Raw genomic sequence first — 21,975 nt, 5'->3', positions numbered from 1 at the left:
TGTGCTGGATACAGCTCTGAAACACAGTGAACGACACCATCAAAACCTTTGAAACCAGAGCCGTGTCCGGCTGTTTTGCAGTGAATTTTCTTTCTTCCATTCCTACCAAATTATCATAAGCATTCTAGGCTCCGCAATAACCCTCACACATACTCAATGAAGCAGCAAAATATAAGAAGGCCTACCTGGGCTAGGCCTCTTCCACACAGTGAATACTTCTTTCAGTTTTACCCCAAAGAAACATGCACTTCAAGCTGTGAGCTAGGCGAGGCCATCATATTTGAGGTTCTGCTACAGAATAAAATACTTTCATTTTAAATTAATAAGAGAACTATTGTGATATTTATAGCGAACCGTTGTCCATACCGGGGAACCAAATTATTTCGTTGTATATATATTGTACACTAGAATGACACACAGGATGCAAAGTATTATCTAAGTGAGAAATATATGCTACAGATGAATGACTAAAGTGTGCATGGGCAAAAGTCAAAAGGATCAACATAGTATTATGTAGTTTATAAGGAAATTGGGAGGGAGGGCTGGTATGGCTCAAGCCTTCATTTAAACACATACTTTGCTTTATTCACTTTTAGAATATCAGTGGTAAAATTAAAGGTCATGATGTTTAATAACCCAGTAAGTACATTGACACACACACACACACCCCCCACACATTCTTTATTAAAATAGAAATATATGTGCCTGAAGTCAAAATTTGAATCTTTTATATGTACTTCATTGATAGGGGTTTTGTGTCAATTTTCTATATTCAACACATGCAACAAAGATTTTTTATTTTACTGTGGTGATCCCGTGATACAGAGTCTCAACATGAACAAACTTCCATGGAAAGCTTAGAACTCCATTAAGAGGCGAGTAATTTGCCTCATGGATCTGAGCTCCAATAACTGTTCAGTTACACAAACTGAATGTTGGATTTAGGTAAGCATTATGTATCCTGGTCGTATGTAAACTGCAATATTGATCACATCTGAATTTATGTCATAATTCTGTATGTAAAAAAACGACGTGATAAATAAATGCTCAAGCAATACCATCTTAGCGTAACTATTTATGACTATTTACATTGAAAGATTGAGAGCATTTGTGAACGATAATAAATTACAGGTGGTTAAGAATGAATGATGGGTGGCTTATTAATTTAATGGGGTTCATCTCAATAAAACTAACACCTTCAAGTGAAAATTTCTTGCGCTCTCTTACTATGGGCCGAATTTGTCCTTTGATTCCAGGTATATTCTTCACTGCACCTTACGTTTCGTTATGCAAGGCGAAGCATCTTGACCAATTTTATGGGAAGTCAGCATTCCAAGTAGCAATGTTACTGGAAGATGTACCAAACTTGTGCATCATATAAACTTCACGGCTACCACTTTCTCTAAAGGTTTCTATGCATAGCTGTCAAGTGTCCCTTATTTGAAGGGACAGTCCCTTATTTCAGCGCCATGTCCTGCTGCTGTCCCTTATTGATGGATGTCCCTTAAATGTCCCTTAAATGATGTCCCTTAAATTTCAAAGGAAGCAGCTCCTCTCCGTCCCTCCCTGCCGGCCAGGGAGGAGGGAGGCTCCAACTGTGTTGCTTGGCTGTGTTATTAATTTAATGGGGTTCATCTCAATAAAACTAACACCTTCAAGTGAATGTTTTGAATGGCATGAAGAATGGCATAAAGTTTGGGGACCTAATCCAACCTCTGAACAATTTATTTCTGCTTTGCCACCAAGACTCCACAATTTTGGTGGCAGCGGCAAAATAATTATTTTTATGTAGACACTGCACTGGGGTGGGCAGAGCCAGTACCTTGAAAGACATGCAAATCATCCACTCCACAAATATCAGGCTGATCATTTGATGAGCGGAGAGTGTGATAACACCTGCTTTGTGCAGATCAGCAACAGGGTGTGTGTGTGTGCGCATGTGTGTGCATAGGCAAGAGTATGTGTGGAATCTGTTGGGCCAACAATGAATGTGGCTCTTAGGCAATCCTAGCAACAGTACAGTGGTGCCCCGCAAGACGAATGCCTCGCAAGATGAAAAACTCGCTAGACGAAAGGGTTTTGCATTTTTTGAGTTGTTCCGCTAGACGAATTTCCCTATGGGCTTGCTTCGCAAGACGAAACGTCTTGCGAGTTCTTGCGAGTTTGTTTCCTTTTTCTTAAAGCTGCTAAGCCGCTAATAGCCGTGTTTCGGAAGACGGAAAAACCGTAAGATGAAGAGACTCGTGGAACGGATTAATTTCGTCTTGCGAGGCACCACTGTAATGTAGCTGCTGCATTCACAGAACCTTCCCCAAACTACAATGCTATATATAGGGAAAGATAGTGCAGATCATCTACCGAATGGGGAGGGAAGGAGGAGGTGGAATCATAGAATTGAAGAGTTGGAAGGGACCCCTAGGGACATCCAGTCCAACCCCCTGCAATGCAGCAAGGGAGAACTTAGATAAATCCAAGTGTTTCCTTCTCTCCCCAGATGATCTGTGCTGTCAAATACTGACAGCAAGAGCCATCTGGTAGGAAGGGTGTGCAAAGAGATAAGAGAAGATGCTTCTGATACTACAGTAGAGGAAGCCATCTTGGTGTCCTTAAGAAAGCCCTATACAGCCTAGGACCCTCGTAACTACAGGACCGCCTCTCCTGGTATGTCCCACAGAGGACCTTACGGTCTTCAAATAAAAACATCTTGGAGGTCCCAGGCCACAGAGAGGTTAGGCTGGCCTCAACCAGAGCCAGGGCTTTTTCGCCTGTGGCCCTGATCTGGTGGAACGCTCTGTCACAAGAGACTAGGGCCATGCGGGACTTGACATCTTTCCACCAGGCCTTTGGTCAGGGCACAGCCTGACTCCCTCCTTTGGCAATCTTCACAGAACTCTAGCCCAATGGTTGCCATCAATTTGATTTGAATTAATTTTATAATGAAATGATTTTAGAATGTTGTATTATTTTATTGTTGTTAGCTGCCCTGAGCCCGGCTTCGGCTGGGGAGGGCGGGATATAAATAAATTATTATTATTATTATTATTATTATTATTATTATTATTATTATTAATCATGCTGTTGGACTATTGCGTCACAGTAATCTTCACTTCTAATTACAACTGGTGAAACATACTTATTTATTTACTTATTATACTGCCCTTCATCCATAGGGCGGTTCACATCTCACAGCATCTTAATGTTAGCAGTTATCTTATAAATGAAAGGGATGGTTCCAAAGTAAACTCTCTGAGAAAAAGGATTTCTCAAAAGAGTAACAGAGATTGCAAACAAGTTCCCATAAACGAACTTACTCACCAGGCACTGACGAGTATGTCTTAAATTTTTGTCATCTCAATGCCTTAGCAAATTTCAAAACCTTACAGTGGGGAAAGCTGTTGGGGGTGGGGAGGAGAAGGGAATATATAGTTTGAGTAGAGACTGGCAGGGAAGGAGTTAGGTCTCAACCTTTCCCTTACCCAAAGCGGTTTTTCATCTTTTAAATGCATCGGTACATAACAGTCTTCAACAGCAGAACTAGCATGATGGAGAATGCACGCCTATTGAGAACCCGTCAGCACCATCTCCTTCCCTCCCCTCAAATGCTTTGTGTTACTTCTAGCAAGGTAACATGCACGACATGGCTTCATTGTGCTGAAAATTCCCTTGTGCTAGCAAGCAGCAGCTAAGCAGAAGCACTGAGGACAAAGAAACTTTCAAAAGACAAGGTCATGTCAAAGTGCTGCAGTGATACCAACTGTTGCTTACAGGACAACAGCCATGCATTCGCCATATTTTCTAATTTTGCTCTAAAAATCAGTTCAGACAGCTAGGTTGATCATTCCATGCCTGCTGTGAACGCAGAGGGCAGGCTGCCAGCAGACTGTACTTTGCATGATTAAAGCAGCTCACTGCTTTACCACTGGAAGAGATCCCCTGAGAAGGTACAAATTCATACAATTTGTCCGTCTGGTGTATATTTTTATATTCTAGTTCCTGGATATCTGAGCATGTTCAGGCGCAGGTACATCTAGACTCTAGAATTCCTACCACAATGGGAAACTTCCTATAAGGTGTTTATAACAGCACAAGCAGATAAACAGTACAGTGGTACCTTGGTTTAAGAACAGCTTGGTTTATGAACAACTTGGATTAAGAATGCTGCAGACCCGGAAGTAGGTGTTTTGGTTTGTGAACTTTGCCTTGGAAGCAGAACATGTTCCGCTTACTGTTGAGTGTGTTCCATTTGTAAATTGAGTCCCCCGCTGCTATGGGGAAGCACGCCTTGGTTTAAGAACGCTTTGGTTTAAGAACGGACTTCCGGAACGGATTAAGTTCGTAAACCAAGGTACCACTGTACTTTCCCCATTTTAAACCAGCATTCTGGCTCACATTCATTGAGGCCATTAATCTTAATCTACTGGTTTTGCCATTTTGACAACTTTGCATCCTGGTGACAACTTTGAGATTTTGTAACGCATATTTTAGCCCCTTCACTAAACACAGATTTATTATAGTAAAATATTACCAGAGATCTTGTAGCAGGAACTCAAAATTTAGTGATGTAAGCAGAAGAGAGATATGCCATAGCCACTGAAGAGAAGACATGCGGCATTGCTTACTTAAAACCCCATCCTGTCCCCCCAAGGACAATAGCTGCTACCAGGATGGCACCAGCGATGGAGCCTATTATAAGATTGGTGGCGCTAGGACCTGTGACAAAGGATTATGGGAAGAAAGACATAAGAACCAACCACTTAATTAATTCACATCAAGGGAAATGTAATCAAGCAATTTTAAATAAGTGTGCTATTCAATTACTTTAAACAAACATTGTCAAAAGGGCCAAATTTATTTAATCTCTCTCTTGCTCAAACATGAAAACACAGAATAAACCCACTGAAATCAATGGACCTATTCCACTGATTTTAATGGGCCAATTCCAAGTATGTTTTAGTTGGATACCACCCTGTTTGCATTTCCAAATTAATTCCTTACCAGAATATCTGCTGTTACTGAAACTTCCAACTCCAGTTCAAATGTATCCAAACTTATTACTATTACATATACCTAACCATGCTGCAACATTCAAATATTAGAAGTCATAGGGTGTTTTTGCTGTTTTTTGCTTTGATAAGACAGTCAACCGTTTGAAAAAGCTTATATCCAATCTCTAACAGTGTTTGAATTACTTTCGGAGAAGAAGCAACCACAGAAGGGGAGCAAGCAGGGGCAACTAATGAGTCCAAGAGCCCTTTTTTTCGACCCCTTGACTCTCCAGCTGCATCGATGAGAGAATGTCACTGTTTATCGGAGTACATGAATTTTGTAAAGAACATTATGCTGTGAGATTAGTTTCAATACACCTGGTTCTAAAAACAAAAGAGCACCACCCAGGGAACAAGGCAGAAAAAGCATATCTACATAGGGTTTAAGACTTTCTGTTTATATTGCTGTGTGATCTAAAAATATTTTTGTTTGCATGCTGCTGCTAAAAATTCACATTTAAACAGAAGCACCAGTATTTGAAAGAAAATGTAGGCCGAATATTGTCACCTGCTCGAAATCATTTTGTGGAGCAAGCAACTGTTCACTTTAGTCCTGGTCCTAATGCCCAGGAGCAGGAAATTTATCCCTAGATCCCTTCCCCTCCTGGATACAGATGGTTAGCACAGGAACATCTGATTTTATTACCTGTTGAGGGACAGGGAGTGGGTGGGTGTGAGCTGCTTGATATCAGTTTCCCCACAAAACATAACCAATGCTGTAAGAATGACACTGTCCACTTGTCCATCTGTGCAAATATAGTGTGAGACATTCTACCTGTGTTACCTCCCCCTGCTAAATAGACCATGCCCGAAGGCAATCTCTGCATAGAACCCCATCACTTCACCAGACTCACTCTTGCTGCATTGGAGTGAGTTCCAGAAAGGCAGGTGGGGGGGGGGAATCAAAGAACGCTCCAGGTGAAATATCTTCCTCACCTTCCCACCATCCACCATCAGTTGCCCCATGGGAAGGATTCCTGGAGGCCTCAGAGTCTGCTCTAGATGGACTCTCTCCCACCCCACCAACTGCCCTGTGGGAAGGACCCAACCAAACAAATGGGCCAATAAGCTTACTCCATCTGGATTCTTCTGTTCCATCACCCAAAAGGCCACCTGTCACCAACTGCCCTGTGGGAAAGGATGCTGCTGACTTTATAGGTTGTTTATTGTGGTTCGAAATAATTTATTTTAATGCTAATTGTAAATTCGTCTTGGAAGGATTTGTAACCTTCATTATAAATAAATAAAATAAGATAGTAGAGCAAAGGTTATGTTTTTATAATCTGTATTTTGTTATGTTTGTTGTTTCAGATATTCTGCAACCGTACAAGGATTATTGACACAAAAGCAGACCTCGTTTGTTGCCAAAAAACAAATCTTTGCCAAATGTGGCTATAAACAGAGAAGAAAGCAAACACTGTATAAAACAGATACACTGGGCACCTCTGGGCACACATTCCAGAAATTATTAAGCAGACAAAAATTGCAGGCATAAAACATGTGGTGGACTCTAGAACTGAAGATTGCCTTCTGCCACCCAAGAATGGGAGTTTGCCTATAAGGAAATCAATGCTGATCACATAGCAACACTGTTCTGGAGAGATTGGACCTTGCCTTGGTAATCTATGCAGCGGTCACCAGTTAAGGCTGAAATGTGATGTGCATGGTACTGCCTTGAGGACAGTCTGAACTTCAGCCGGTACTGAATGCTGCTCTTTGGTTGTTGATGAGAGGAAGATGAGCGGAGCATCTGTATCAGCTGCACTGGTCACCCGTGCATTTTCAGACCCGACTCAAAATGCTGTCTTGAATCTTTAAAGCCTTCAATGTGTTTGGGACTGAGTTATCCAAAGGACCTTTTGCCCACACAAACTAATGTAATGCTGCTAAAAGGCATTCCTAGACCTCACCTACACTTCCACAGGCAATTCCACAGCCAACCCCCAAAGCTGGTCCTTTGGAGGAGTGCAGTCCCAGTCACGTCACTCCTCCTAGATCAGCCAGCTTCCCCACCTCTAGCCCCTCAGTCTTGTCTGGATTAAGCCTGGGTTATCACTCCAAAGGCAATTCCACAGCCTTCCTAGGAGCTGCCAGTGGAAATGAGGTGAGCTTGGGTTACTTTAGCATGCAAAATTTGTTTATCTCTACCTGCTTTCTCTGCCTTTTTGCTTAATTTCCAGATCAAAGAAGAAAAATTGAAAAATTTGGATTGTTATAATCATTATTACCAGAAATGACTATGTGCATATTGAACTAAGTTAATTTAAATACATACACAGGAGGAATGATTCCTGTTGCCTCCCTTCCCTGCATTACTCAGCAAGGCTGGGGGGGGGGGGCGGGATATGCTCCAAAACTAAGAGCAGAGGGAACTTCTAGGATGGGGGAAATGCCCCAAACTGGGCTTTGATAAATCAGTGGCTGCAAATCTTATAGGCGCCTACCTGGGAGTCCGGCTCAAATTAACAGGGCTCGCTTACGAGTAGACAATGTGTAGGATTCACAGTTAAGGAAATTCATGCAATGTTGAGTTTCCTGTCCCCTTCTCCTCAAACCAGCCTCCTTCCTCTTGGGGGAAGCGTGGAGCAGATGGGAAACCTACCTTCTATGAACTTCCTTAACTCAATTTTTAATAATAATAATAATAATAATAATAATAATAATAATAATAATAATACAAACTCTACTGTCATTAATGTAAGACAAGTGATAGAAAATCGTGGATATACGAAACCAGTGTCCTTGAAACTTCCTGCCATTATATAAGCTGAGGCTGATACACAGAGTGTGCAGATACATTTTAAAATTATTATAGAAATTATAGGAGCAAAATAACTTATTGACCCTATTAAAAAAAGAGATTGTGTTTAAGGGAACAGTCAGCAAAATACAGGTGAGTTGCTCACTGTTAAAAATGAAAAGAAACACAAAGAAATAACTGCAGTGAAAGGTTAAACCTGGTCTGTGATATATTTCCACAAAGAATACCAAATGGTTTTATCCCGTATCTATTTCTAATCCCATGGATGGATGGCATAAATGTCAATCAATGTGTTCATAACAGAAACTGATCTATCTCACTATAATATAGCAAATATCCATATAGTTTTAAAGCCCCAACCCATCTTTAGACACGTGTAACAGATGACTTTGGATAAACATCAAAAGACACCTCTAGCTAGGCCAGATGAGCGTTGTGGTACAGATGAGACTGCACATCCAGCAATAATATCTGTTTATCTGTTGGCTTTATGTGCAGAAGCCTGTTTTCATGTACAGATCTTCCCTACTGAATCAGAGCATAACATGGAACATGGAACACTATTGGTCTAGGACTACTAAAAACCCTAAAGAAAGAAGAGTCAACAGTTATTAAAAGCTGGTTATTGTTCCCAAGCAATTCTACTTTCTTATTATTCAACTTGGATTGTTTACGTACTGTTACCCTTAATTCCAATGGCAATAAACCAAATTTTATCAAATAGTCTGTCTATTAGAAAGCATTTGGCAATGACTAATTTTTTTAAAAAATCTTTTTATATAATTTAGAGCGTAGAAAACATGTAAACATCGAACTGCATTATATAAGATTCACATACATTGTTTTATGCCCCACATTGTCCCAGACAGGAGAGGGTTAAACACTGCATGAGCATATCACATGACACAGACATCCAAATCACATGACAAATACGGTCACCACAGAACACAAAGCTAATGGGATAGTACACAGAGGGCTCAGATGCGTACAGTTACCTCACACACTAGGCACCAAACATGAAACTCTTAGACTAAGAAATATGCTTACTCTATTCCCCACCCTGTGCCTCCAAAAATCACCCCCAGGGCCAGAATGGTCCCTGCCACTGCACCTATAAGTCTGTTAGTGGCCATGCTCACTGTATAGAGGGAAAAGGGAACACTTTTTAAAAAGCAAGTCATCACGTACACAGAAGATGTCTGAAAAGAAGAATTTTAAATGGCACCCCAAAATGATAAAAAAATACTTTCTTTCATTTGATTTTTACAGCCATTTAGAATTACAGAATTATCAGAGATTATATTTGCCTGAATGTGATGCACGTCACCTATTTAAAAGCTGCCTCTATTTTGTAACTGAGCAGTGCTTTGTAAATAATAGGTGTGATCCGTCCCCCCATGGGTGCAGCCACATGCGGGGGAATGGAGTTCTGTACAGTGGTGCCCTGCAAGACGAATGCCTCGCAAGACGGAAAACTCGCTAGACGAAAGAGTTTTCCGTTTTGGAGGTGCTTCACAAAACGAATTTTCTATGGGCTTGCTTCGCAAGACGACAATGTCTTGCGAGTTCCTGCTGGTTTTTTTCCCTCCCCCCCCTTTTTTAAGCTGCTAAGCCGCTTATCAGCTGATCCGATCAGCAGATAAGCTGCTAAAAGCCGCTAAAAGCCGCTAATAGCGCTAATCCGCTAATCCTTCAATGGGCTTGCTTCGCAAGACGAAAAAACCGCTAGGTGAAGAGAATCACAGAACGGATTCTTTTCGTCTTGCGAGGCACCACTGTATTCTCCTTGCTTCCCCCCACCCAACCACCCAAGCTGGCATTCAGCTCCATACACTGCAACACACTGGTCATTAAAAGAAAGAAAACCATCCATCTTCTATATATATATTTAAGGAGCTATCCCTTTCCTTAACACGGTCTGGCATGTAGGGTTACTTGCTCTGAGAACAAGCGGTCAGGATTCTGGGGAAGAGGGGGATAGACTGTAAATGGGAGGTGTGTGCATGGGTCTTCTGTTGTAAAGAATGAACGGCAGATATGCGTATCGCCAAAGGCCATTAAAGCTCTATGGCAATGCCTTCCATGGCTTGGGCCTCCCAGAATTTATAAATATTTTCTCAGCCTACACAATACAGTACCCATTTCCATTTTAAGAGGGGGCACGATTTTTAAACCTTCACAAATAACGAAACTATTTTGTAACATCACCGGTATACTGCATACTGATCAATAAAGCCAAGCACACAAGAAATGCGTTGTTTACATTTGTGAGTGTTTTAGAAACACGGCTGAAAATTCCTTGCGCTCTCTTACTATGGCCCGAATTTGTCCTTTGATTCCAGGTATATTCTTCACTGCACCTTACGTTTCGTTATGCAAGGCAAAGCATCTTGACCAATTTTATGGGAAGTCAGCATTCCAAGTAGCAATGTTGCTGGAAGATGTACCAAACTTGTGCATCATATAAACTTCACGGCTACCACTTTCTCTAAAGGTTTCTATGCATAGCTGTCAAGTGTCCCTTATTTGAAGGGACAGTCCCTTATTCCAGCGCCATGTCCCGCTGCTGTCTCTTATTGATGGATGTCCCTTAAATGTCTTAAATTATGTCCCTTAAATTTCAAAGGAAGCAGCTCCTCTCCGTCTCTCCCTGCCGGCCAGGGAGGAGGGAGGCTCCAACTGGGTTGCTTGGCTGTGTTGCTCACCCAATAAGAAGTCTAAGAACGACTGGTGGGTGGAGCTTGCATGCCTTGTGTGTGGCTACTTAATGCAAGCTGAAGAGTTTTTTGAATGCTGGACGCCATTTTGTTGCATGTGCTGCTGCAAACTTTGCAGTGCAAAGCCAGGCCGGGGAGCCATCTTAAGTTGAGGCTGCATAGGCCTTGTGGTGCATGTGATTCAGATTCTATCCAGTTGAACCTCTGGTTACAAAGTTGGTTGGACAGTGTTCTCGAAGCTACCAGCATGAGTTTGACCAGACTGCAGGAGGACAGGAAGACTGGAGTGCCTGGAACAGGTGAGGCTGCAGGTCCCTTATTTTGGCTGCTGGTCCCTTATTTTCAAGGCTGCTGGTCCCTTATTTTCAAATCTGTAAGTTGACAGCTATGTTTCTATGTTGTCATATTTCATTATAAGGCCTACTTATGATTGCAGGGAACAGCAAGGAAATGTTAGAGACAAATAAAAAGACCACTAGTTTATTTTTAACTTTTAATATATTTCCAAGTGGAAACAATGGAATTAATAGATGCTGCACTTATCTGAAGACACTTAATTACCTATTTAGCTCATTCTTAAAGAGAAGGGAGGTCTCAGCTCTGCTTTCTACCTTCCTCTACTGTCTCCAGAATCCAGCACAAATGAAATCAAATTTCTTATCTTTCCTCCAAGCTACCCAGAAAACATTCTTCTTTAGCACACCAAGATTAGTGACATGACTTGGTCTATTTGGTCTATTACGTAACACCCAAATATGTAATTGTTTGGGGACAACAACTCTTGAAAAAGTAGGGCGAGGATTAAAGAACTGTATTACTAGTTTTTAGGGTCAGCGATGCTTTGAACTCTAGCAGCATTCCCTGTGCTGCATGCAATCATCTTTTGGTAGTGACCAAAGGCTCAAAAACCATTTATTATGTAGTGCAGGTCAAAACTCCCACTGACCACGCACAAGTCCTTAAGGATGTTATTTGGACACCACCCTATAATTTTTCTTGACATTTATTCTTCTTCAAGAGCCCCAACTATTATATTGAATGTAGTTTATTTCTTTTTTTTAATAAATTCCTTCTATCTTTATCATGCTTAGAAATGAAAGAAGGTATATTTCAATTTATGCATTGTGTTTACACATAACATTTTGTTTTTCAAAAAACCTACCATGACTTTTAAAAAAACAAACAAATGCAATCATTATTCAGGCTTTCGTTTTTATCTCTGTGACTCATTACTTGTACTGATTATTTCCTTCACAGAGATAGGAAGCCATTCCATGAAATAATAAAACATTGTCTCTCATATTTTAAAGTTCAAATTAGGTTGACTTGGTGTGTTTGAACTACAATTTAGAATAAAAACCATGGAACCTCCATACTAATGCCTAATTTTGTAGTTTTGGTTACAGACAACTACAGAAACAACTAGAAGGGTAAAGATTTTTTGAATTTAAATTGTGTTTTAGATAGAAGCTCTATTCTTAGATGAATTTGGGAAATATGGATATCTGATTACAAAATGTTGGCAAATTATCCTGATTTCACAGTTAAATTTGTTACCATAGCCCACTGAAAATTAGCTTTTCAGGAAAAATAGTTTAACTTTTATTATAATCCATTAGAGACATTCTGGCTAATTATATATTTCAGAGTTCAGTGTATTTATCTATATCTGAAACTGACACTGATTTTAGATCCTGAAATACAGAAAAATGAAAAAGCAACTGATGGATGATAAGTTCTGACAGAAATGCAATTATGCATCAGGAACAGAAGTTAATCAGTTATCTTAACATAACTTACTGCTTTATATAACATCTGTAATAATTCAAAATGCATAAATATATGGTATTATAATTGATAAGACAATCTATAAGACAAATCTAAAAAAACCCTACAAATCTGGTTTTTTCCTGATTTACATGGTTAAACACTTAACAGATACAGTACTTCTTTGAAGATCTTGTTAAGGTTTTGCTGAATGCTCACAATTTTAAAGATAGGGAGAGCAGAGAAAAATGTTATGTAATGAAAGAGTTTGATATATTTTTGTCTGAATGTCGAATGCACTCTGATTTCAGAAGATAATTTTATATGTTCACCTATTCATAAGTCCCAAATACAGCTAAACAGGTTTAAGGTTCTCATAACAGAATCCCTGTCACCTTACTCTTAAACATGATTTCTAACCTACTTCTTTCAGAAAATATTTTTGTTTCATGAATGCTTTTAAATAAGTGACTGGTTGGCTATGAAGAAGTAAAATAAAAATTAGTGGCATATGCTGGAATGCTGCAGAATATAAATCAAAAGCAGATTATCTTTTCAGATCTAGGGCATTTTGATTCTTAGATAATGGACCATCACTGGGATTTTTTTCAAGAAAAGTATGCAAGCAAGTATGGATATGCAAACAGAGTTTTGCTGCCCAATTATGCATTAGCACACCACACTGCCAAAGATAAAAGGTGCCTTTCAAACTGCTCTTCAGCATTGAGAACTGCTACGGTGAAATTGAGAATCAAAGTCTTGGCTTGTATGCACAATTCTCTGCCATGTACACAGCACATGTCTCTTCTTTGGACCCTGGTTTTAATTCTCTTCCTAATGCTACACAGCACACCTCCTCATATTGGTCCCATTCAATCTGACTGGCTCCTCCTCTCTCTCTATCAGGTCTCGATTAACCTGAATCTAGGATCTTGATTCATTTTGTGTTCCGAGTTACAAATGCCCTTCTTTCTTCCACATTCCCAAAGCATTTTCCAACCCATTTCTTTTATTTTTATTATTATTATTATGTCTAAAAGGGTTTAGAAACAGGAATCAGGAAATAAAGACTCACCTCATAGCAGGAATGGCTCACTGAAAGTCTGCCAACGGTATCCTAAGGAGGAATAAAACTGGAAGATGGCAACTGCCCCTCCCGCTAGAGAACAGAATCCCTAGGGATTGCACATTCTACATTGTTGGACCATCCATTTAGGAAGGTGGTAAGACTGGACAAAGAGATAGATTTAACTTATCCTTCTTCCTATGTTGTGGCTCACTATTAGGAGGCCCTTGAAAAAGATCAGTGTAGAGATTTACAGTAAGCATGGGGTGTCAACTTCCCAAACTGAATGAGGTACCAAGCACTATTTCCAAATTTCTTCCCCTGGAAACTTTGCTTTAATATTTTACAAAACTTTTAAAAGTTTAATATGCTGAATTACCACTAGGATCCAATGTTTATCTCTTTTGTTAAGAGAAACTGATAATGTTATAATAAAGTGCATGCACTGTAAATTCTGCATGCAGTGGTGTATCTACCATACTTTAATCAACTCCAAGTACTAATACAGATTTTCAAAATACTCACAACAACGAACAAACGCAACCCAGTAAAAATATCCATACATTGAAAAACGGTATCTTCTCTATTCTGGGCTATATTGTAAATAAAAAACGGTCCGCCAAATTCTAGAGGTTAAAATATGGGAAATTTAACAGGGTGCACTGAAAATGAGAAAATTTAAAACCAATTTCCCCCCAAAAATGTCAAGCTATGGCTGGTTCACTTTTTAGTACTGGGTTTTAGGGATGCTATGGTTAATAGATTCAAAGGGCTTTTAAAAACCCCCAAACTTTAAAGCCTGCTAAGCACGCAACAATAAAACAAAGATCTATTTCAGCATGCAAAAAAATTAAGAATAATTAACATTTGGAATATTTCTTGATGCTTTTGTTACTTTTATTCAGCGATATAGTCTACAAAAAACTTTCAGGAAGTCATATGAAAGAAGGGACTCCATAGCATAACTGGGCAAAACATTTAAGGCGGCAGAGGGGTGGCCAACGTGGTGCCCTCCCAGCTCCCATCAGCCCAGACACTATGACCAATGGCAAGGGATGGTGGAAGCTGTCGTGAAACAGAACTGGAACTTTGTTTGCTACTCCTGCTAAGTCCCCACAGTACTAAACAGGACTTAATTCTCAATAGACATGCACAGGATTGTGTGGTAAATGGCATTTGATGTCCCCTAAGAATGTAAGCCTCCTCCATACCAAACTTAACTCTAATAGAGATTTGTAAAGGATTGAAGCGTTCTTGTCATGGTTATAATATATCAAAAATAGAAATAACCAACAAACAAACCCCTTGCCATACTGGGATATAAGATTATCAATGGGTTTCAAATAGAATATATTACCTAGATCTACGTCATTAAACAGAAAAGGCAACAGCTAAAAAGTTTTCACAGTAGGTAAAGATTTTCTGTGAGCACCTCTGGAATGCTACAGGTAAAAGCATAAATGCTTTTCACCTAGCATACCTAGCATAAATGCTATTTACCTAGACACACACACACACACACACACACACACACCTGCATTGTACATGGGCACTTTGCTCCAAATTTTCCTGCTCAAAAATGTACTTATATAAGAGTTGGGGGTGGGAAGAAAAACTGAAATTACACAAACCCTTTGGTCCATTAGGTTTCTCTGCTTCTTCTTTCCTTTTGGGGTCATGCATGCTACAATCTGTCCCTGCCCAGGTATAGTTACAAATGCAGGTGGCTTCATTGCTGCATACCTGAAAGAAAAATCATGTTACCACATAATAAAAAATAATCATATGCTTGGTTCATCTGTTAAAGTTCCTAGGTAGAGTAAGTAGTCCTATTTAGGGGAAAATCCATTTGTACTATCCATTTATATTTTTGTGGGACATGGGTGGCGATGTGGGTTAAACCACAGAGCCTAGGACTTGCCAATCAGAAGGTCAGCGGTTCGAATCCCCACGATAGGGTGAGCTCCCGTTGCTCAGTCCCAGCTCCTGCCCACCTAGCAGTTCGAAAGCACGTCAAAGGGCAAGTAGATAAATAGGTACCGCTCCAGCGTGAAGGTAAACGGTGTTTCCGTGCGCTGCTCTGGTTCGCCAGAAGTAGCTTAGTCCTGCTGGCCACATGACCCGGGAGCTGTAGGCCGGCACCCTCGGCCAATAAAGCAAGACAACCCCAGAGTCGGCCACGACTGGACCTAATGGTCAGGGGTCCCTTTACCTTTACCATTTATACTTTAGAACTAGAAAAAAGATGCTCTCAGATCTGCATGCTGCTCTACTGATCGCAGGAGAACCTGATCTGCATACACATTCCTTTAAGCATGTTCACTAATGTAAAAAGAGTTTTGTGCAGAAGCTGGTTCAGTGTGTGCTTTGAAGCACTCACACTGACATGCTATTACTGCATTTCAGCATAAACGGAAACTGAAACATTGCTCACTTGCTGTGAAGGCTCCTTTTGCTAGAGGCTACAGTGGGTTAGGGACGCGGGTGGCGCTGTGGGTTAAACCACAGAGCCTAGGGCTTGCCGATCAGAAGGTCGGCGGTTCGAATCCCCATGACGGGGTGAGCTCCCGTTGCTCAGTCCCTGCTCCTGCCAACCTAGCAGTTCAAAAGCACGTCAAAGTGCAAGTAGATAAATAGGTACCGCTCCGGCGGGAAGGTAAATGGTGTTTCTGTGGGCTGCTCTGGTTCGCCAGAAGCGGCTTAGCCATGCTGGTCACATGACCCAGAAGCTGTACGCCGGCTCCCTCGGCCAATAAAGCGAGATGAGTGCCGCAACCCCAGAGTTGGCCATGACTGGACCTAATGGTCAGGGGCCCCTTTACCTTTACTTTCAGTGGGTTAACTCTCCCCCGCCCCCCTTGTCCTGAACAAATAGTGACACATGATTAAACTCTGACAAACCAGCCAGCTCCTCCCTACTTCCAGTCTCATGAGCAAGCAAGAGAGCATTAGCAGAGGCAAAGAAAGAAAGGCACACATGACACAAACCTGTTACGTCAAAATTAGCAGAAAATGACAGTACAGACTTCTACATAAAGGTGTTTCAGATGCCCAAAGGAAATGGGTGAGGCTGGATGCCTTCTGCACATCCAACAGAAGGAGCCTTTAGAGAAAGGGACCCGTGTTCCATTCCCTGGGTGGGATGCAGGAGACACCCAGACTACCGCGGGACTTCCCTTCCTTCTACTCTTAAGTAAAGCTTCACCATTTGGCTAGAGGGGGTCAGAAGGGGATCAGAAGTTTGCCAACCTTGGGGATCTTTGCAATCTCCCATGTGCTTAACCTCTGGAACACTCTACTGGGTATAGGATTTCCTCTGTTAGAGAACAGTCTGTTGTAGTCACCTGAAAGGTGGTTTTCATTGGCATATGCCCATGAGATGGGCTATGCTGCCACCTCATGCCCAAAGGCAGGAAATGCAACAGCTGAGGACAGAGAACGAAGACTGAACAACATGGGGACAGACACCTTTCGATTGGGACGAAAGGATGGTAGCACGATGTCCTGAAAGCTATAATGTACCTGCCGAATGGACACAGAAGAAGCTAAAATCATCTTTGGGGCACACAATGGACCATTTTCTATGGTGTCTGTCCATCAGATGAAATACACTCAAGCAGTCCCAAGATAAGCATAGGTGAAGAAAAGCATGTGCAGCTCTGTGGAACCACCCGCTGCAACACACATCTCCTAAAAGAAGCACCAGCAGATGCAGACATGTCAAGCTTGTAATGAGTTTGGGGTTTAGAGAAGCAATAAAAAAGAAATACAGTGGTGCCTTGCAAGACGAAAAGAATCCGTTCTGTGATTCTCTTCGTCTAGTGGTTTTTTCGTCTTGCGAAGCAAGCCCATTGAAGGATTAGCGGATTAGCGCTATTAGCGGCTTTTAGCGGCTTATCAGCTTATCGGATCAGCTGATAAGCAGCTTAGCGACTTAGAAAAAGGGGGGGAGTAAAAAAAACCAGCAGGAACTCGCAAGACATTGTCGTCTTGCGAAGCAAGCCCATAGGAGATTCGTTTTGCGAAGCACCTCCAAAACGGAAAACTCTTTCGTCTAGCGAGTTTTCCGTCTTGCGAGGCATTCGTCTTGCGGGGCACCACTGTACAGGCGCTTGGAGAAGATCAAACTGCATCTCTGCAAATGTCCAAAACAGAAGCGTTAGATGCAAAGGCATCCACAGTGAAAGCAGAGTGGCCTGAGACTGGTGTGATATTAGACTGCACCAGCAGTTTAAGTGAGTCACTTAAAGCAGGCAAAGCAGGCCCACAGTCAACTGGCCAAAGTGGAGAATGAAAACTTATTTCTTGGAGTTCATGGATAGAGAGATGCAAACTCTCTGACTGCTGGAAGTCCTTTGTACAATTCAAGCCAGGGGTGTAGGAAGGGGGGGTGCGGAGGGTGCGGTCCGCCCTGGGTGTCATCCCTAATGGGGTGACAAAATGGCGCACCATGAGGGGCAGCACTACAGCGTGCCTGAGCCATGCGTCTCTCCTGGGAGTGACGCAGTGCCTCGGGACCTGCGCTGCCTGAAACAGCAGCGTGGGGCTTGTGTCCACTAGTTAGACTCAGTGGGCAGCTTGCCACGGTGCCCCCCTGGGCGGATCGCCACCCTGCCTCTGTGGGCAGATCGCCCTGTCCCCGCTGCTGCGGGTGCTGGAGCAGCTAGCTACACCCCTGATTCAAGCATTTCTCAAGTGCCTATCAAACACCCAAGGCCAAACTTTCTCAGGAGGGTGGACTGGATTGGGACGAAAGGATGGTAGCATGATGTCCTGAAAGCTATAATGTACCTGCCGAATGGACACAGAAGAAGCTAAAATCATCTTTGAGGCACACAAGGCAATGAAAGCCTTCCAGGTACTTTGAATGATCTGTTTTGTGGAAGAATGCAGGATGCCATGAAGGTATCAATAGCCTGAGTTTCAGGCACTGCTGTCCAAACACCATTCTTCTACATTCACCCACTTCAGACCCAGATATCACATGGGACGCTGGATCAGCAAATCCAAGCAAAGAGGAAGTGGTCATGGTGGCTCCATTGAGAGCCTGAGTAGGTCTAAAAACCAGGGCCAACATGGCCCATCAAGGCATAAAGGAGACTCTTGGCCAAGGACTCGCATTCACCACTCTCATCTGGAAATGAGAGAAGACCTGGAGAAATTGAGTGTTGTCAGGAGTTGCAAACAGATCCAGTTGAAGCAGTCCAAAATGCCTGTCAGGAACTGGCTGGATGAGGAAGAGTGGTGAGAGCCATCCATTTTAAAAGAGGATTAGACAAATTCATAGATGATACGTCAATCATTGTCTATTAGTCATCATGGCTATGTTGTACCTCCAGTATCAAAGGCTGTTTGCTTCCGAATACCGTATGCTGGGGAACGTGAGTGAGAGAGTGCTATTGTGCTCATTTGCAGACTGAAAGCTTCCTGTAGCAGCTGGTTGGTTACTGACAAGAGACAGCTGAATGAGAAAGGCCTAATCCAGCAGCACTCATTTCTTAAATGAAATTGAAATTGTGGCCTTTATTTTCCAGATCTCCAGCAAGTTGTTCTGCTCTAGGCACAACTGGAAAAAAACAACCCAGTTCACAGAACGCACCTGCTGGAATATCAGCCAGGTAAACAGAACTAAGTACTGAGAGGAAAGAGCAATATCTCTTTCTCGGTGTCCAGTGTGAAGACACATATAGGTTAATGGTGAGAAACAGTGGCGTAGCGTGGGGGGTGCAGGGGGGGCCGGCCGCACCGGGCGCAACATCTGGGGGTTAGGGTTAGGGGGCGCAAATCCATGGGTTAGGGGGCGCAAATCCATGGGTTAGGGGGCGCAAATTACTTGCCTTGCCCCGGGTGCTGACAACCCACGCTACGCCACTGGTGAGAAACACTACAAAATGGTTTTTTTAATTGAACGAGGAATATGGACTAATCTTAGCTGGACTAGGAAAGTGGGCAAAACTTAGTTGGGACTTACCCCATGTCCAGAACAAACTTTTCCATTAGCACCAATAGGGCAGCTGCTTATATTCAGAGACTGGATAGACAGACACCTTCTGTCCATACACATCATCTGAGGACCACACGGAGCTCCATCTTCAACATATCCTAAATCTGTTTCATCATCTAGAAGTACGTGGGCACAACTGGAAGAAGAAGTTTTTTTAAGCTCTTAGCATGACTGAAAAGTTTATAAAGCAAGCAAATGTATAAAGTAAGCTCATGGATCTCAAAATACTCTGAGAAGCAAGTACTATATTGACTACACTGAAGTCAATAGTAAAACTTTGAATTATTTCAATGAGGCAGCAAGAACAAAAGCAGGTAAGTTTTAGAAACATTGATATTAAATATTGGTGTCTAGAAGGCAATGATACATATACTTAAAATAGGATGTTTGGGACATGTACTACAGAAATGTAAACTAAACTTAAGTCTTATGAAGCAAAACTTTGGTTTTAGTTCTTGAGAAGTTAACTTCCAAAATGTACCTTAATTATTCAGCTAAAAATGATTTAATACACCTTGTATATGACACTACTCACCTGCAATTCACTACTACACCTTGGTGGAAAAAAGAAGTTGGGATGATTTCTCCCTGAAGGTGACCAATTCGTGGAACTCCATCAAGATTTGCACAAAGCAATAACCCACAGAACACATCACTGTAAAATAAAATAAAAATATACTACATTAACGACCTATTTTGTAAAATGGAAATTGTTCCCAAGTGCAGTTGAATCCTGCTGAAGCTGAGATTGCAATCAGGACTGATCAGCCAATGGTCAGTGGGACAGACTACACATTTAGAGTTCTTGGTCAGGAACTTGAGAGCAACGGATCCCTGCCAAAAGCAAGGGGGAAATCGGCTGATGGACACTGACTGTAATCCCCACTGATACAGGCTGAAGGAACATACCTTTGCAGTAACCCCTTGAGCCTAAGCCAAGCTGCAAAGAAATGAAAAAAGTATTTCATTTGAAGCTTGGCCACCTGATGTTATGGTGTTGTTGGACCACTGACAGGTGGGTTACGCTGCCTACCTGCCAAAGTGGCCTGTAGATAGTGGGTTAGCTGAGTACCTGACTCACCAGCCAGATCCTATTCTCCACCCTTTATGGGATAGGCATCTATTCAGATTACATAATGTAAAAGAATTTTAAAAGGAGATCACAGCATAGTAGAGAGTAGTGACACAAAGCACTACAAATCAGCAGGTCAAAGTGTTTCTAAGCAATGAAAATAACTAAAAGACAGTATGAGCTCTGCATCAGATGGAGAAATGGGCTGTGAAATTCAGGACCCCGCTGAGCACAACAGACAGTGCCTTGTATCCTAAATGTGTTTAAATTCTCTACAGAAACTTTTATTGCATATTTATTGAACTTATATCTCACCCTTCCTCCTAAAGGAACTCAGGCAGGTTTCTGATTTCAGAAAAACAAAACATTAATTGGAATTTCTAACCACGACATTTATATTCATTCTAAAAGGTTAAACTTACTGCTTGTTGCATGGAATCCATTTCTCTCCATCCTTTCCACAGTTTCCCTTTTTCGTGCCTTCTGTGTTTAGCTTCTCGTAACAGTGTTTATGAGATCCTGAAGCCTCTATGGAAGAAAAAGTGAAAGTAATTTCTACTAACATACCCAGGCAAGCAAAACTTTCTTCTGTTAAAAAGTAGCCAAGAGAATAGGAACTGCTGAGGTTGCTAGCATTACTTTTTAAAGGTGAATGTCCTAAATGCTTTGCATGTTACAAACGTAACGTGTGTGTCTGAAAATCGCTTTCTGAATCACGTACTTGATAAAAATAAATAAATACATGCACCAGGAACTTGGAGGTTATTTTTTTACCACCACATAGTGGAAAGCATGTGATGCATAGTGACGGTACATTGAAAGTTTATTAAATTACATTGTGAAAAATGAGTAAGAAGAAAGATCCTAAGGTTAAGTTAAGAAAGTTACAGAAATAAAACTTCCCCTCTTCCTTACTCCAAGATAAGCCTCTTGGGTGGAGGAAGGTCAAGGGAGCGTCCTGAAAAATGTAGAATGGGACACTGGGCTGCTGCAGAAGTGGAGAATCACAAAAAAATGGGTTTAGAGCCTAAGATTATTTGAGGAAGTTTATGAAGGGAAACTTTTTCCTACTGTCTTCTCCTGCTAACAGTCCAGGTACTGCACCCAACATTATTCAGGTGGGTCTCTTGGCTCCAAACAGAGTGGCTTTTGAGAGGACTCCAGAGAAAGGAGGAGGCAGCAGACTTCCCTCTATTTAACTTTTCTTAGGACAGGAAAGGCCTGTCTCTCATATATATGGAATGTGGCCATAAGTACCATGATGGCTCTAGAATGCAGATGGAGACAGGCCTTTCCTGTCCTAAGAAAACTTAAATAGAGGAAAGGAAGGACAGATTCTGAAGCTTAGGCTCCAATACTTTGGCCACCTCATAAGAAGAGAAGACTCCCTGGAAAAGGCCCTGGTGTTGGGAAAGATTGAGGACACAAGGACGACAGAGGACGAGATGGTGGGACAATGTTCTCGAAGCTACCAGCATAAGTTTGACCAAACTGCAGGAGGAGGTAGAAGACAGGAGTGCCTGGCATGCTCTGGTCCACGGGG

General features: G+C 41.7%; 1 protein-coding gene across 9 annotated transcripts in view; it reads right to left on the bottom strand.

Annotated features, from left to right (window-relative positions):
- ADAM23 (ADAM metallopeptidase domain 23) overlaps positions 1–21,975 on the bottom strand; it is a gene marked incomplete at its 3' end in the record, with an annotated part of 74,423 nt that overhangs the window by 4,560 nt on the left and 47,888 nt on the right. For 2 of the 9 annotated variants that reach the window (XM_082235153.1, XM_082235151.1), the window contains exons 21-25: positions 20,855–20,960; positions 19,896–20,015; positions 19,328–19,496; positions 14,988–15,099; positions 8,854–8,944 (exon numbers count right to left, since the gene is read on the bottom strand). In XM_082235153.1, coding sequence (XP_082091279.1) covers positions 8,854–8,944; positions 14,988–15,099; positions 19,328–19,496; positions 19,896–20,015; positions 20,855–20,960 — 598 coding nt within the window. Of the gene's footprint in view, positions 1–4,615; positions 4,711–8,853; positions 8,945–13,365; positions 13,408–14,987; positions 15,100–19,327; positions 19,497–19,895; positions 20,016–20,854; positions 20,961–21,975 lie in introns of those variants that run through there. The other 7 variants (XM_082235150.1, XM_082235152.1, XM_082235149.1 and 4 more) reach the window with 5 other exon arrangements.

This window comes from Podarcis vaucheri, assembly GCF_965113315.1.
Source record: "Podarcis vaucheri genome assembly, chromosome: 1".
Lineage (NCBI taxonomy): Eukaryota > Metazoa > Chordata > Lepidosauria > Squamata > Lacertidae > Podarcis > Podarcis vaucheri.
The sequence above is the reverse complement of the archived record's forward strand: the minus strand, read 5'-3'. Positions and strand labels throughout refer to the sequence as shown.